This window comes from Gallus gallus, chromosome Z (assembly GCF_016699485.2).
Source record: "Gallus gallus isolate bGalGal1 chromosome Z, bGalGal1.mat.broiler.GRCg7b, whole genome shotgun sequence".
Taxonomy (NCBI): Eukaryota; Metazoa; Chordata; class Aves; order Galliformes; family Phasianidae; genus Gallus; species Gallus gallus.
Genome location: NC_052572.1, coordinates 45,994,525 through 46,013,183, shown reverse-complemented (window position 1 = coordinate 46,013,183; position 18,659 = coordinate 45,994,525). Strand labels below are relative to the sequence as shown.

The 18,659-nt window shown below is 34.8% G+C and overlaps 1 protein-coding gene across 3 annotated transcripts in view; it reads left to right on the top strand.

Annotated features, from left to right (window-relative positions):
* The window catches only part of ADAMTS19 (ADAM metallopeptidase with thrombospondin type 1 motif, 19), a 161,706-nt gene extending 143,343 nt beyond the window's left edge, over positions 1 to 18,363 (top strand). For 2 of the 3 annotated variants that reach the window (XM_004949266.5, XM_413968.8), the window contains exons 22-23: positions 14,562 to 14,739; positions 17,093 to 18,363. In XM_004949266.5, coding sequence (XP_004949323.1) covers positions 14,562 to 14,739; positions 17,093 to 17,244 — 330 coding nt within the window. In that variant the 3' untranslated portion in view covers positions 17,245 to 18,363. Of the gene's footprint in view, positions 1 to 14,561; positions 14,740 to 17,092 lie in introns of those variants that run through there. The other variant, XR_001464795.4, reaches the window with a different exon arrangement.
* Positions 18,364 to 18,659: the final 296 nt, after the last annotated feature.

Here is an 18,659-nt window from a genome sequence, read left to right as displayed (position 1 = left end):
ACTGCATTGAAACATAATCAATTACATTGTCTTTTCGCTGCAAATGCTGTCCGTGGAATACAGTGCTGAGCAACATAAACGTTTTCTTCAGATGAAGAAAGCTTACCATATTTACTATAGACTAAAACAGAGCACAGTGTAGTTTGCTTGTAACACAAGCAGTATCTTTTGCTAATAATTTGTCATCTAAGGATAAAGAAATAAACAGGAGGCAAGAGAAGTGAAATGCATGTGCACTGTTTGTTTACACATCTAGATGACTTACTAGAGAAGTTCACATCACTGTAGGATGTCCACAGTATGGGATACTCAAAGATTGTGTTTAGGGAACTTTGTGTTAGAAGCTATATATGCGCATATATTTTGCTATTATCTAGAATCCTCAGAACACTGGTAGAATATATGAAACATATGAGGCAGGATGAATTTTGGAAGGGAGGATAATTTGGGAGTAAAGTACATTTTGAAAACAATAGTAAAAATTTTAAGTTTGATGTGATGTTATACCAGAAACTTCTGGAGGCATTCAGCAAGTGATAATAGTATCGAAACAATGGGCAAGAGTATAGAATTTAGAGCAGCCACATGTATTGAGTGAAGAAGTATAAAGTGTATGTGTATCGGAATCAAAGCCTATAATATGATGTAAGTGCTAAGATAAGATATTGTTAAGGAATCTGAAAAGAAAAAATGCACTTAGTAGGGACTAAAGAGGAAGTGACAGCTGAATTTCTAAACACTACCTATGTATTTGGCTGGAGAGAAACAGGAGTCAAATACAGAATCTGTCATAATGATCCACATGGTTGGGATGTATTTTGCTTTGTCTGTTGGCTGAAGAAGTTAAAAAGGGGATCAAAGTTGGATGTGATAATTTTTTCTAGAAAAACTGAAGGACATTTGAAGCCACTGCACGGTTTTTACATCAGTAAGTCTCAGATTTCATGTCCCATTTCAAACTGTTTCTTTAGGATAGTAAATACAGTGCCCTCTAGACAGTGGGAGGAAGGGAGGCAATGTCTCCAGCTGTTGAGGGGAGACAGAATAAAACCAACGGTTGACAGAGAGATCTCTCAGTTGAGTGATACAAAAAGCAGTTGTTAGTGATGATCATTGCTTCTCTTTTATCCTGACCAAATAATATGTAATGATGTGAAAAAGGAAAAAAACAAATTCACTTTTCGCCAGTTGTTAAAACACTTGAGATATTCAACCTTTAAACTGCATGCTGGAACATTTAAACAATCCCTAAATTTTCACAGCAAATAACAGATTCATTCTCCTTCAATTAAAAATACAGAATTTGGATATTATTAATGTTGTATTTTCACTGACAAGGTTGTTAACCTTGGTTTTATTCTTTAGATCCCAGTCTGAAATTGTTATCTTTTTCACATTCTAGGAATGGAACAGTATTGGCTGCAAGTCAAATATGACACTGCTAATAGATTTATGTGCAAAGAACATGTGACTTTGTGAAATAATTGAGGTCAAAATAATACTAGCATCATGTTAATAATGTTCATATTGACTTTATTGTACAGTAAGTTTCCAGCAAGTGATGTATGTCTTTGTTTCAGAAATGAAATGTGAGCAAATCTTATAGAATATGTCAATATAATGAAATCAGAATGGGGAGATTTTTGATCATTTCCAACCAATTCTGTGAAATTAACTTAATTTATTTTAGATAGATAGGTTTTTTATAGATCAGTCAAGCAAACTGCAATATTTTGCCTAGAATAAATGAAATGTCATGTTAGTTTCTAGAAAAACAAATTAATGCCACATTAATTAGCCAAATAGCAGATAGAACTGGAAAACATTTTAAAAGTAGACATTACTCTTTTTGAACAATTAACAAGTGAGTGCCCACAATGACCCTCCTGGGACTACAGGAGGTGGTATAAAACAAGGGGTAACAGATGGGGAAAAAAAGCCCACCTGGTAGCTAGCAGAGGATCCTTGTAAGATGGCAGAATATAGTAGGTGTAAATAGAGCCCTGTGATCAAGGGTTTAGTGCAGTCATAGTCTCACTGCATAGTGTACAGCATGCTACAGGGTGCCATATGAAAGGGAAAGAGGATGTTCACTTACATTGATCTATCATTGCCTGTTAGATCTCAGAGAAAGAAAAGGTTAACACTGCTAGCAGAAGCGAAGAAAATACTGCTAGAAGAAATAACTATATCATTATATATAAATATATTATATATATATATATATATAAATGCAGTTTTCTTTCTTTTATACCCATCAATATTTCAAAATTAAACATTGCTAGTATGCAGTAATAAACTTCAAACCTTTGGGCAGCTTAACAAATTTCTGGGGCTATCCTTCCAGCCACAAATCCTATGATTCTTTCAACAGCTTGGAAAAACTGCTTTAAGTGAAGAAGTCTGGCTACCATTTGCCTTATTGAGTGTTTGTCACTTTCACAAAGCTGACAGAAATAATTACTAGACTCTAGCTTACTGGTGAAAGACATATTTTATATCATCAAAACAAAATCTTATTTCACATTAAAATTAAAAAAAAAAACAAACTAAACAAACAAAAAACCCAAAACAACAACAAAATAAATAAAAAACATTAAAATATTTTTTTCTGTCAGTTGGCATGAATTTTATGAAACTTAACATTGTGTAGTCCAATTTGTCTCAAGTTTAATAGACTATAGATATCCATGCTGTACACAAATAGATCATCTCCACTTTTCTGTTTTCTACTGTTGACAACTAATTGCTCTTTTACATTCTGTAATTACCTTCTGTATTGATGGCTCATGTAGCTATTCGTGCAATCTGACAGTGCCAAATATGAATGATTGATGTAAGTGATATTTTAGTGATGTACTAGGTTCAGAGTATCCACTGGTCTTTGTGATTTGACCCATTTCTTCAATTATAAATGACTGTGTTTGAAGAAATAATTCTTCCCACAGCTTCAGTGGATAGTGATAATATGGGTGTTTGGTTTTCTGAAAATGGCTGCTATTGCATGCTGACATTAATTCCTCTTTTTACCTGTGGTGAGCAAAAAGTCAGAAGTCTATAGTCCAGAAATGGGATAAATCGCAGATTTTTAAAATGCTTTTTATCTATAAGAATATTTGTGACATTTTTTAAAAGTTTTTTAACTGTACACAATAAGATAGAAATGCAAACATCTAAAATGTTAAGGATAGTTTTCAAATAGTCTTTAAAATAATAATAAAAAAAAACCATAATGATTTCAGCTTCCAAAAATTTAGCTGAAATGTTTGTATGAGAAGAAGTCACATGAGATACTATCCACTGGGTAAATTCTTGGAATGTCTTTTTTTTTTTACCAACAAAAAGGCTCCTTGAAATTGTACAGGGTGATACAAAGATATAACTCAAAAAACAAAGCTTAGTTGAACTGCTAAAAACCATGACATTCACCTAAGATCTTCAATCAGATAAAATTATATATGCACATTTACACTGCATGATTAAGCTTCGATGCTGGAATTGAGGATTATCCTCAAGGGATATATAGAATCAAAGTGAAGCCAGTTTTTTAAAAATACGTTAGCTATAGTTATAAAGTTTAGACGTGCAAATAGGATGTCTTTGAGTAATGATTATTTCTACTACAGTGAGGATAGCAGGAATCCTCTTTCTTGTGCTGAAGCTAGTTCAGTGACCTCTCTCAACATCTGGATCTCTCAGAGGAAAGAAGACCAGGCAAAATAAACAAGTTTATAGCTGACAAGAGATGTATCCTGCATATACAAAACAGAAATAAAAGAGCACAGCTTTCCATCACCCCCTTGCACTATCTGCTGTCTTCCAAGCCATTCTACTGCAGACTAGATCAGGCCAAATATCCGTTCTCAAACTTTTCTGGTTGTGAGACTTACAGCCAAGTTTTACTGCTGCAAGGGATGTATACATGCACATATGGATATAAACATATATTTAAATAAAGAATAATGTACCTGGGAATTGCTGAACAGAAACAATATCCTATATCCAATACTTACTTGTGTGGTCCCCCAGAAATGCCAACTGAGTTTTGTTAAGAGCTCCTGGGGTCTTTACACAATGAGTCTTCTGGAAGGCTGATCCAGAATTCATCAACTATATAAATTATACTTGACCGGAGAAATTTTTACTCTAATTCTTTGCTACACACCTGTTACAATGCAGTACATCACAGCCCAAATAGCAGAATGTATATTCCAGACATCTCTACTGAATGACAAAGGTTAACAGCAAGCATCCTTCCTGTGTCCCTGTGCTGGCACTAATTTTCCTTCAGTTGGGCCTGGTCTGAGAAGACTATTCTCTACAAAATTTTGTAAGTTAAGGACTACAGAGTCCATAAGAATTTCACCGTTTCCCCAGGAGCTATGCTGAATTTATGTGCAAGTATGTTATAAGGAAAGGAATTAAAGAATCAAAAGTAATGCGGGCCTTGAGGGTCAAGGATGGGTATGGGAAAAACAAAAATACCAACTTCCATATCCTTTTCTTAGACTTTAATTTAACTGAAATAGATATATTGCACTTGTACAAACTATTCCACTTCAGAATCTCCAATCTTTTTATAGTGACTGATGATATTCCTGAGCTTATGGTAGAAAGAAGTAGATATTATCTCAGTATACTACTGGAAAACGCTGCAGTTCATCTAGCATTTCATGGCTCATCCCAGATCTGGGGAACAGTACTCCCTGACATTTTCAACTACAAGTTTTTTTTCATATTTTCTGTATAAGCTTTTGCTGCATATCCATTATCCTATTTTCTATCATAGTCTTCCTTCTTGCTTTTGCTTGATGATACATGTTGAACAAATCATATCATTGGACTGTTTATGATGATACCTAGATTATTTTTTTTTTTCTGATAGCTAACAAATCATTCCAAAGCTGTCAGTGTGTGCAGGAAAATTCAGTTACTCAGTCCAGTACTGAGACTTAGCCCAGTAGGCATTCTTTTGTCTTGTGTATCTCAATCTCTAAGATCATCTCTCTGTCCTTCCAAATGTTTTCATCAGCATCTCTGACTGTATCTTCTGCCAAAGTGTAACTCATTTAGCTTTTTGACTTGGATTCTGCTAGCATTTATGTAATCCTTCTGCTCTTGTGGGATCTAGATGATTTCTGTGTGTTGGAAAACATTTTTATTTCATGCATTTTTCCTCCTATCTTTCATAAACTAATGCAGATAATACTGTTGGGTGTTCATACGTGAGATAAACTTGAGCCATTATGCAGTTCTTGTTTTACCACAAAAACATTTATTGTTTTTTCTTGCTTGTTACTTTGTTTTATGCTATATGATTCTCATTTTTTACTGCTTTGTAATAACTTCTGGTTAGATACCATTTGAAATTATATTTACTGTTTGTAAAGTGAGAATTTGGAAGAAAGATTTACTTTTCTGCATTATCTTTCAGGGTGGTATTTGCAGAACTATGTTTGATCTCCAAAGTTCCCTCATATAATCTTGCTGCAAGTATCTCTGGTAAAATTGACATAGAGCAGCATTCAAACAAGAGTAGTGATTGTTCTTAGGTGAATTTATCACCGGATCACAGCAGCTAGGATTGGTTAACATTGTATATTTCCTGGCCTTTTGATAGTTCTCTAATGACATTCATACCTTTGGATGACCTCATCATATGTAATAACATTCACGTTTCATTTTAGTAAAATTATTCCATCAATATAGAATTTTCTGGAGATCCATTTTCTTGCATTGACTGTATCTATATACCACGAAGAGAAAATAATGAGGTTTTGCTCATAATTTTAAGTAATATTCTACTTCATTTTCCTTGTTTCTCTTTTATGTAGTTTGTTGTTGTTGTTGTTGTTGTTCATTTTTTTTGGTTTTGGTTGTGGTTGCTTTGTCATTTTTTTCAGAAGTAATGACCTATATGTGAGATCATTTCAATTTTGGTATTTTAGCCAAAATAACACTAAGGTTCAGTTTCCTCTTAAATAGAAAGGATTTGTTTCTTTGTTTTTCTTTGAATATCTTTCATATCCATTTGACATAATTACTTGCTATCACTTAAGATCTTCATGATGTGAAATTCAGTAAATATACTGAATGGAAATAAAGTCATTGTTAGGGAAGAGCTCTCTCATTTACTTTTAGTATTACTGGAATAAAAATGAGATTGCTGCATGACGTGATTCCATTTACAGTCAAATACTTAATTCTAGGTGATACAGCCTTATAAGCCTTTGACTTATATTTCTTTAATTTCTGAAAGGTAAATATATTAAATCATGGAAATTTTGGAAATACAAGAGCTTCATGGAGAATTTTTCTTCTCCTATGATATTTTATTTATGTTCTTAGTGGGTTCTTTGAATTGTCATTTCATTACAAATGCCGTAATCACTTAAATAAATATTTATCTTGATGAGCCATGATTTTCCCTGGAAGGTTTTCTACACAGCAGTTTTGTGATACATGCTAATATCAAATTATATATTCAAAGACTAATTTCTCAAAGTGTTTTTAAGAATTTGTTTTCACTGATCCAGAACAACATAGACCTATTAATTTCATAGAAAAGAAAAGGTAATTATGATGTCTTTGAAACTAACTGCTTCCAGATTATTGTATTCTTGTTTTGTTATTTGATAGTTATAATCAATAGAAAGTCATCTTCTGTGAAAAAGTAATTTAGTGAATTCTCACATGTGAAAATTTAGGTATGATTATGTCTTACTTACCACAAAGTACTAATGGCAGTGCTACATACAGAATGCCACAGAAAGGAATTTTTACCAAGTGTGGGAAGTATAATATTGAATCTAAGTATCAGCCTTCTTAAGCAGTTATGAATTGCATTTTTATCACATGGCTCTGACAAATAATTGTCTTCTTCCAGTTTCTTTTCTGACACTTAAAAATAATGTAAGGCTTTAGGTATATATATATATATAGAAATATCTATCTATATGTAGATATAGATAGATAGATAAATAGATAGATAGATAGATAGATAGATAGATAGATAGATAGATAGATATAGATATATAGACATATATCTATAGAGAGATACATACAGTATCTCTAAATTGTAAAAATATCCACAAAATATTAGAAACAGTATACAAGCATTGTAGAAGTGCAGTTGACTAATGTTGTTTGCTCTGCTGACTGGATAGTAAAGATTGTAAATAATTCACTTCCCTCATCTCTGAATATCACAAACATCACAGATCTATTTTACTACCAAAAAAAAAAAGTTTAGTTGAATATTTAGTTTCAGCTTTGTATGTATATTGCCTTTAAAAAAAGCATGAAGAAGAAATATAGTCTACAAAACTGTGAAAATAAAAATTGACTCTTCATATACCTCAGAAGCATATAAATAATTTTCTGCTACACCTACAGGTGTACAATTTTTGATGGTCTTCTGTTGATTTTGAGAGTATATGTCATGACTAAGGAGAGATATACATTTAAGCTAGGCAGCTTTACCAGAAATTACAAACAAATGAAAAAAAAAAATCAGTCTGTTGTTTTTGTGGATCAGGATTTCAGGTTATCGTACACAGAACTTCTGCAGAAGCTTAGTGTTCAGTATGAAGATTTCAGGAACTTTTAAGTTAATATTTTTAGGAGAATAATAAATTAGTCATCAGAATTCTGTTTCTGCAGAAAAGGAAAGTCTATATGATAAAGAGTCTTAAATCAGTAAAGAATCTGTCATAAAAAAATACCTTTTTGTTTTGCTCTTTTATTCGTTTCAAAGAGATCCACAAATATCTTATACACCACGTTAAAAACTCTTCAGTCTTTCCATGGATTTCTCCTTCCACATCCAGGGGTCTTCTACCTATCCTTGTATAACCAGTAAGAACACTGCAGAATAAATCTCCCCTGGAGCATGAGATCTTATGTCCCAGTACTCTTCACCTCATAGGAGATGGTATGCTCTACTGTTATCCAGTCTCTAAATTCAGCACTCAAAATACTGTGTAAGATTTTATGAATTAACCCAATGCTGCAAATCTTGTGGAAGAATATCAACAAGCTCCCTGTCTTGGCAAAACCAGTACTCTCACTCACTTGAGTGTTCACTCAAGCTGACTTAGTCAAGTAGTGGGGGGACTGTAACTAGTTTATCCAGAAATAAATAAATAAATAAATAAATAAATAAAAATCAGGGAACCGGACCAGGGTCTCACATAGAATCATAGAATCATAGAATTGCTAAGGTTGGAAAAGACCCACAGGATCATCCAGTCCAACCATTCGCCCTTTACCAATGGTTCCCGCTAAACCATGTCCCTCAACACAACATCCAAACGCTCTTTGAACACATGCGGACAAAGAATATAGTATTTCTGAGTTAAGGCCAGTAGGGCTGTTAAGATCGATGCCTGTGAAGTCCCACTGTTGATTCAGAGTAAATGATCAGTGCTGGTCTGCAGAATGGATTACAATCTGTTGATAGAGAAACTGCTGTATGCCATTCTATTCAAAATGATGGGGTTTTTTTTTTGGTCATTTCTGTAGTAATCATGTTAAGCTAAATTTCATGTGATTTTCCACGTTAGATCTTAATTGTAAACCATCAGTTGCTTTTTGTCTTGTTACCAATGGCAGTTTCTCATCTTCCACTGAACAGCATAGGTAATCTCCATGTGAAGCTAACAATGACTAAAAAAGTAGAGAAGAGAAAGCTCCAGGTTCCTGAGATCAGATGATGAGGACTTCCTCTTCATGAGGCCTGTCTCTAGTCCAGCTTATCAAAGGTGGGCTGGGGCCATCTATCTTCCTTTCAAATCTTATGTCTTCTGAACAGTTACCAAATACTGATCACTAAGAAAGAAAGGAGTTGGAAGAAAGGAAAAAGGGAAAAAAAAAAAAGAAAAAAAAAAAAAAAGAGGGAGAGAGAGACAGAGAGAGAGAGAGAGAGGCAGAGAGTGAAAAAGAGAGTGAGAGAGAGAAAGAATGAAAAAAAAAAAGAAAGAAGGACAACTAAAACTTCCTCAACCTAGGAGACCAACTACAGACTTTTTTTTCAGCGCAAGTTCTGAATATTTTTGGCATTCGCAGACTGAGGTATTGGGTGTGTCAGAAACGAGAGGCAGAAAGACCTTCTTGGAAATGATGCATAGAAGAACACAAACTTCATCTTATACTTGAAACTGCTAGTCCCTTTTTTTTTTTTTTTTTTTGTTGGTTGCACTGTTCACAAATAGTTTCATTGAAAAAAATGTTGAAGTAATACAGATTACTTACTTTATTTAGTAACCTTTAAGACTAAGAATATACTTAAACTCAGTTTATTGAAAACAAATGCAGAACTTTTACCTACTACCTACCTTCAAAAATGAACTTCAGATATACAAAATGTTGCAAGCATGATAGAAAATACAAATCCTGTTGCTAGCATCCATTTGCTTGCTACCCTTGTTTCACAGTCACTTTGTTAAAAGCTTGAAACTACTTGAATGCTGGAACTGATGAACCTGTACATATATGACTAGGAATGCCCTGCTAATAGTTTCCAGTAGAACTCATCAAGTTTTCTTAGAGCACCTCTCCACTTTTAATGCTACTTAGACTTGTAAAACCTTTTATTGAACAATCCACTTTTTCTTGAATATAAATTGTCCAAGTCAGTTCTGTTAATATTGCCACAGATTGGATTTTTCATTGTGGATTGTATCAGCCTATGCAGTGATTGCCTATTGTCTTGGCAGAAGGATGCATTTTCACCATTACAGTCTGCCAGTGACAATTTTTCCCTTAATTTAGGAATTCCTACTTCTTTCAAAGGCCAGCTGGAAGCAGCCAAGGCATTACAGCACCTTCCTCAGCTGTTGGCCATGGGAATATTCATTCTCTCCAGAATATATATCTTTGGCAGGAAAAAGAAAGAAGGAATCTTGGGTAACTGGTGTGCATGCCAAGTGTAAGGATTGTTGTATTTAACACCTAGATTTCTGTCCCTGAAATTATGTCTTAAAGAAGTTCAAAAGTAGGACAAAATTCAAATAGGATGGGTAGATCTTATTTGAAAGATAGAAAAAAAAACTTTCTTAAAAAAAAAGAAAAAGAAAGAAAGAAAGAAGGAAAGAAGGAAAGAAAGAAAGAAAAAAGGCTCTTAGCTATTTATCCAAGATTTTTTTGTAATCTTTAACAGGAATGTTTTACATGTCTTTCTGTTTGAACGGTTTTACAGTACTTTTAGGACTATGTCCAAAATGCACAGATTAACAGCCACATAAAAAAACTCTGGCTGCATATTAGAACATTTAGTCTAAACCTACAAACACAGTTGTCCTACAGGAATTTTTGCTAATCATCTACATGGCCTTAAAGTTTAGGTCATCAAAACAGTCAAAATTAAAATTCACCACCACAAAATAAAGTATAGCATGTACAAGCATGTATTTGGGAGGCGTGGGAGAAGAGCTATAGAAAAACATTCTCTATTCACTCATCCTAAAAGCTGTGGGTTGAAATTAACCTGAGATCTACTGAATCTATGAAAATTCATACAGATTGATTTGCAGTGGGCATTTTCTGAAAATTTTATTTAAATAAGCTTTACATTTTTTGTACTCATTTATATGTAATACATACACATATGGAAAAATCAGTTTTGACAGATGGACAATGTAATTTGGAAACTACACAGAACCTATGCAGCTTTGACTACATAATATAAATTCAACATAAAATGTGATACTTACATACCCACTGTGCAGTATTTCCCCCAAGCTGAGCATTTTCAGTAAGAAAAATCTAGACGTGAGGCAAGGTTAGGAGACTTTCGTCTATGGAGCTTGAAAGTAAAGATATGTATGTAATGAAGTAAGTTTCATAGTGAGGGTCAGAGCTCTTTCTCTGCACTGCATCTAGCTAGAATCACTTGCAGAAATTGAGACAACTTCTGGAGAAATTGGAATGACTCTATACATATGCAGAGTTGAAAAGAAGGAGGTTGTGGATATGATTTATCCCCCAGAATTAAGTGGCTGCTCTCAGCTGTGTAAGCAGTTGGCTGTTGTGCATGTAGCACAAACTCAGGTGTATGAACAGTTCATGGAAACAAGCAGAAATCTCATTGTCCCATGTCACTAGCAAATGCCACTACTAAATGCCATACCTGAAGTGTGTTTTCCCTAATTTTATACAGATAATATGGGACACCTGAAAATTTTCATTTTATTTCAAGGTGTTTTTAAAATGACTAAAACAGTTCATTTGCTCTTCTTGTATCTAGTCTATTTGTAAATTTTGCTAGAAGGTATAGTAGTAAAGTATAGAAGTAAAGTAGTTTCATACTACTTTGAAAATGACAATATAGCAATAGTAAACTGATTAGTTTTCTGAGTTTGTTTTGTTTTGCTTTGTTTTGATTTGGTGTGGCATCCAGAGAGTAGAATTCTAATTCTGAAGTCAGACACCACGGTGGATGATGATGTCTGAAGACAGTAAAGCACAGCCTAATTATACAATGGAGTTGAAAGCACTAATGGTTTTGGGAAAAAGTCTCCTTACTCATAAACTTATCAGGCTGGCTTTGAACAGTTTAGATGGCAAACCAAAGTGGTAGCCCTGCATTTTCCAAGTTTTCTCTGAGCATCTTTCAAGACTTAATTAAATTTCTCAGATAATCATAAATACAAAGCTAGAATTTAGTACATTTCAATGAAAAGTAGGTAAAATGAGAGGAAAATGGGAGGAAAAGGGGTAGGAAAATAGTTTGTTTCTTGCTTTGCCACATACTTTCTATATTTATTGAAACCTGTTATTACCCTTCAGAGTAATTTTCCTGTTCTAAAATTTGTATGATAACGAGTAGGTCATGCAAGACAGAAATGATATGTTTGGAAAATGCATACAACTTTGCATGAAAACGACATGGTAATGCTTCCTAGAACTCTTTGAAATATCTTACAGTGGGTCAGTCATTAAGGGGATGTGAATTTGCCCCTTAAGATTTTAATACCCAAATTTTGCCTGTCTGTATAGAAATGAAGGGCCGACACAGTGATTACCCAAGAAGGATGTCTGCTTGTTGTGATCGACTCAGTGGCAGTAGAAGCTTTCGGGCCAGTGCTGGTTTGATAGAGATAAGATGTGGCTGCTGGCAGAATGCTTTCTGCATGGGCATCTTCACAGGGGGGGCATTGTTATGCACTGTCAGTTAGCAGATAAACCACTGGAGCACAGTTCGTCACTGGAAGTTCAGCATCTTCAAATCCTCTTCTCACTTCCTGTCAGTACTCCAGATGGTGAGGTTGCACTTGCTCATTTTAGGACAAACAAAAATAAGGGCAGATAAATTGTTTGTAAGAGATCATGTGTGCCAGGTCCATCCTCCTGTCCTCCATCTCTGTAGGTGAAAAAAATGCGTACATACTGTGATTTCACAAACACTCTAGCTCTGGTTACTAACATGAAAATGTTTTACTGAAGGGGAAGAATACAATACTTTGTGCAAAATTACCCTAAATTTTGTGATAGTCTTAAAAGAGTTGTTACTCCTTCTTCTTGCCTTTATTCCCAGATTTGTCTTTTTTTTTTTTTTTTTTTAAGTTTACTATTCCATGTCTCACATGCCAATCCACTAAAATACTCTGACAAGAAACCTCTCTGAACTTATGGAGAGAGGAATCAAACAAGTGGCTGGAATTTTATTGAGATTAAGATTAGTGTTCTGGCCAATGTGGGTGATTTAATTTGGTTATCTTTATGTGTAATAATTTGTGGTTATCATATCTGCAATGTTTGCCATTATAGAAAGTCATAGTGTTTTTAGCTGCACAGGAAAATGGTAGAGAATTCAAGAAAACAAATTCTGTCTGAATCTTTTTCTCACAAAATTAAAAAGCAGTCTACTAACTTAAAAGTTGACAAGAGTCTTCTCTTTTGGGACAACTTCAGTACTAGCTGGATTTCCTCCTATAGTCAGTACATTGGTCCACTTGTTGAGTCACGATTGCTATTGAATAGACAACTGCAGATTCCTAATTGAATGCCTTTGCAAGCTTTGAACTATGCAGGCAATATCTAATTAACTTTATAAATAAGTCTAATAACTTCACTGACTCTGTGGAGTTACTTCTGATGTACAACGAGAAGCAAAATCAAGGCTACTTACTACATCTGTAGAATGCCAGTGTTTAATTTAATGTGTTTACAAGATGAAATGTTGCTTTGGACCTTGTTAATACTTCTTGAAAACACCCTTTAAGTATATATCCTAGTCTCTTTTGCCATTTTAGGAGTGAAACATGAGTCTAACCCCTCCTAAGCCACATATTTCCTATTTGGAATGTGTAAATCTTTCCTTCTACTAACACTGCTTGCCACCCAAATGCACACAGATGGCAAACGGGATGGATAAAAACCTCTGTAGTGTTTCCTACACTCAAAATCTATTCTTTTTCCAGAGGCTTAGTAAACTACTCCTCTATCTCCATCTTGAGAGGGAGTGTGGTTGGGAAAGTGCTGTTGTTATAGGACATGCTCCTTGTCTTAGTCCCTTATTTCAATACTTTCCCGGTTGCTTCATGAAGTCTCCAAAGGAAACATTTAATGAATATTTAATTTTTATTTTTTAAACAATAAAAGTGTTTTCGGGATTATATGGGTATTGATGCAAAAGTTGTTAGCCAGTGCTCATAAGATTCATTGCAAGTAATTGATTAATAGTTGAAGATGATCTCTATTACAAAAGTCTCCAAAACTGAATGAAATTTATAGATATATGAGCCAGAATGAGTAGCACATAGGAGCAAATTGAAGCTCTTTTTCCTTTTTTTCAGTGTACTTTTAATCAAATGCAACTGAACATATGCAAGTGGACAAACAATACTTCATGTGCTGTGAAGTTTTATTCATAAGAAGTTGGAGAAAGGGTGTAATTTGTTAGCATGGGACAGGTTTTGTATGTGTTTGTAAAGCATTATCTAACACTCTGTTGTGCTAAGTTATTGTGATAAAAGTAGGACATTATGATTGTTACAGTACTTCGCTGTTTTCTTTCTTCATTCACTATGGAAGCAAGCAGGGAAGGGTGATTAAAAGCTAGGTAGTGTCTTACTGATTGCATGTGTTTTATTTGTGGAACATGTGAAAACAATGAGGTGAGAAATAAAAGCAGGAGGAGGGGAACACTGCTCAGTGGAAAGAGCACTTCTGCACTGTCAGAGACAATAATGGGTTATTTCACAATGCTTCTCTCTGTCAGCATTCTCTATTGTTCCATCATTCTCACCTCCATTCAAACAGTAAACTAGAAAACAAATGAAGGAGAAAACCCTTTCTTCCTTCGTGCAGGTTGCTACATTTCAGTTTCATCACTGACTGCAAAACAGATTTTGGCAAACACAGCATGCAAGAATTAATCTTTCATTGATACTACCATTTTGCTTATGTTTTTTAATGTATTTTTGTTAAGGTAATTGAATGGAAGGCAGAAATCTCAGATTGCAGTAAGAGCCATTGGCTTCAGCTGGACTGGCATTTCACTTCATGTTTTGCAGGCAAAAATACCATTACAATGAATTTCTGTCTTCTGTGTGTTCCAGTGCTCTGTTACCTGTGGCAAAGGAATGCAGTCCCGAGTCATTCAGTGTATGCACAAGATTACAGGAAGGCATGGCAATGAATGTTTTTCTTCAGAAAAACCTGCAGCCTACAGACCCTGTCATCTCCACCCCTGCAATGAGAAAATTAATGTTAACACAATAACATCACCTAGGTTAGGTAAGCAGCCAAAATGACACTTTCTTACTGGAAATTTGATTTTAGGTTTTTTTCTCCATAGACCAATGATAAATTTAAAACATAGGACTGGGACTCAGAAGATGCAAATTCTTTGCAGAGACTTCTTTCTCTACCTCACTTTTCCACTGTGTATATGAGAGATTGCACCTCAGGATGGTAAAGGATTTTGTTATCCACGGAAGGATTATGTTATGAGACTATGTGATATTACAGATCAAAATATCCTGCATGAATATAGTTTTATTTTAGAGCTAAGGATTTCTTTCATCATACACTAGATTTTGTCAAACTTTTCTAAAGTAGGAAAATCCTTTGTTTTCTCTTTAAAAGCTCTGCACATCATGTTCTCATTATATTTGTGAGATAAGAGGCATTGTTCCTCAACACAATTTTTAATTTCTAGTTCTCTTTAGTACACATTTCTGTAATCTATGACTGATGTACTAAAATGTATGAAAGAAAATTGCTAACAGGAAGAGATCTACTGTGCCAGGAGAAACTGATGTCTCTGTTGATCTTAAAAAAAATTATTTTACTGCATATCTGATCTGTTGATTCTTCTAATTGTCATTTCCTGTTGGGGTGTTGATGCTTACAGAACTTTCCTCAACTATTTCACTGCTGCCCTTCATACTTTGTTCAACCGATCTCAAAGAAGCAAGAGGCCAGCTCTCCAGCACTGACACTCTCCATCCAGTAAAATATAAGAGGCTTTGTTTCACGAAATAAAATGAGCCAGTTTCACAGAAAATGCAGCCTTAGACTAGAATTATACGTAATGTGAAATTCACAAAACAAAAGGGCTATGTTGTCCTTGTAGAATGGGTTATAGAAATTATTAGTAATCTACAAGTCCACTTCATGAAGCAGGAGTCAGAATCCAGTCCACTGGAAACACTAAAAGCTCCAAATTCATAAGCCAAAGCTTCACTTAAATATATTGATCATTTTCTCATCCACTTCATTTCCTGCCATGCTGCATGGATCCTCTGGATCTGAGGGTAGGGCTGGTGGAAGCTGATGTGGGTTACACCATCTGTCTCTATTCAGTTTTAAATATACTCCCACTTTCTCTTTGATTTCTATTAAAATGACTGTGCCATCTGTCACACAGCAATAAAATATAATGGAATATTGGCAGGAAAGTTGAGTCTCTACTGCCATACCACCAACATCCACCTCTGATTTTGTGGGCCAATAATAAAACAGGAGACATTACTTTTGGAGCAGCCCACTGGAGCAGCAGTAGAATACTAATGGAGCAACTTGAATAAATGAATGAGGATAAACTGTGAAAGATGTGGAGGTAAGGATTAAAAGAAGGAAAAAGAAAGACACTTTAGAGTAATCAAAAATACATTGATGCTGTCAGACTGCTGTACTGGAAGATAAAAAAAACAAAAACAAAAACAAAACTTTGAATTTATGTGAAGAGGAGAGATAAAGTTCAGAGATTTAAGGAAAACAGAAAGGGAGATAATTGGGTCTGGACAAAATATTTGCCAGTAAATCAAGTCTCATTGACTCCATGCAGCAAATTCCATTTTTGTAGATAAAATGTATTTCCGTTATTAAATAGGACTCGCTAACTGCCTTCAACTCTGTACACTTACAGGAGTGCCTTGCTGTGTGGTATCTATAGTATTAAAGTTAGCAAGACAATTTTGTTCTGTCCATTTCAGTGAAGTAGGCAGAGAAGGTTTATCAGATGTTTTACTTACAAAGAAAGACTAAATAAAACGTCGTCTAAGTTTTGTTTTAATCTCCATTCACTGACAACATGGCGCAAAGTGTTGATTTCTTGAGGAAAAGCTTAAAATGGAAATAAGCAACAGCCTCCATACTTTATTTCATACTTTTCCCCACCTACCTCTGATGAAAGAATTTCCCCTTGTAGGTTTCACTGGGAACTACATTCTGCTACTACTAGAGCTGAGGCTTCTAATGCTAATGTTCACCTGAGCACAGCTTCAGCCAGAACTGGCTCTGCAGCCCCTTAATGGCCTTGGATCCATCCCTAGTAGAGCTGGGCTTGCCTCTGTGTGGGGCAGAAATATGTCTTTACTCTCTTGTGAGGAGGCAGCTGCATGACATGAAACCAATCACTTTCAGTGTGATTTGGCTTAATCCAATTTATAAATCGAACTGGCCCTAAAATTTTATGGTTGAAAATATTAAAAACAAGAGGATTTGTGGTCATTCTTTTCTGAAAAACCAAATCTGCTCTCCTTTCCCACCCAAGGATACACCTCTGGTGTCCTGGTCATCTTTGTTATCCAATTCTTCACAATAAATGTAACAGTTATGTGTGTTTTTTATTGTTGTTTCACAGCTGCTTTAACATTCAAGTGCCTGGGAGACCAGTGGCCTGTGTACTGCAGAGTGATACGAGAGAAGAACCTGTGTCAAGACATGAGATGGTACCAGCGCTGCTGTGAGACGTGCAGGGACTTCTATGCGCAGAAAATGCAACAAAGGAGTTGACCTCGGTCAGGCTGGCTGGCTCTCAGCTCTTTGCAATCTTATTATTTATAAGCACACACAGATGTACACACACAGGCGCGTACACATACACACACATGCACGCTTTTTCAGACCAAATACTATGATTACATATAATTTAATCAAATTTAATTTATTTTTGCCTGCCAGACATCCTTAATTGTTTTGGTTAGACAGCCAACTTGTTTTATCCTCTGAGGTTTTCGTAATTAATTTTTATATGAACAATTTGGGATACATTTATCAGAATTTTTTAAAAAATAGTAACTAGTATTTTAAATGTTTATTTTCAGTAGGGTCATCTCTCTGTTGCCAAAATAAGCCACCATGTTATCTTGAATTTATTTTAATTTAGCTGAATAGTTTTGCTGTATATGGAAATAAAGTCTTTTTTAATTTTATTATATTTTTGGCAGAATTATCTTGTGTATTTTGCAACAGATGTTGAGGTGAGTAAGCTAACATTATTGAGCAGGTTATTACAGAATGTATTGTGAAATCAGTTCATTTGATTTGATTTAGAATCATGCTGTTGGGGATAATCTACTGTAACTTATAACCTATTGTAAACAAGAAAATTAAAATAGAGAAGTAGGAATTTTGATCATTCTCATGGACATGTACTTGAACACGAGTATTGAATCAATGAAACACTGTAGAGATTTACACTGAATCACTGTTGCACTGTTTGAGGTAGTGTAGAGAAATGCAGTCCTAGAAATTGTACCATCCTATGAATCCACGTCTGTAATGTTTAGCATGTCACTTGATTTTAAACGTTTAGAAACAAAAAACCCATGCCCCCCTATACCTTTGTGTGTCCTCTTGCAGATTTACAAATGGTAATCCTTCCTCCTGCCATTTTTATGAATTAATCTGTTAAACATTTTCAGTTCTTTGTCAATGATTTAAAAAATAGCTTTGTAATACTACTTTAGTTTTATCTTTGTTTTATGAAAAAGTCTTTATAAAAATAAAATGTTTTACAGTTTTGTGAAACGTTATGAGACAGCTAAAATTTTCCTTATGAGAAAATATTGTACATGATTCACATGATTTTTACATTTTCAATAAAAAGTAAAGCTTCTTTTGTTACTTGCATTTTTGTGGGTTTTGGCATCTGTGTCTGGTCGCAGAATCCATTGAGCCCTGCATAGCAGCAGGTACAGCTGCCGTAATCTCTGCAGCACATGCCTCCACTCTCCTAAATTAAGCACCATTCTTCAGCTATAGGCAGATGTGCTGCTCCATGATCCTGATGCATGAAGAGCTGAATCTAGCAGATCGATATTCAGTGAAGAACTTAGTTATATCAGGTGAGTTCTGTAACCTTTGTAGGGTAGGTTCTCTGCTTCTGTTTTGCAATACAAACCATTAGCCATGCTTGGAAAACACAC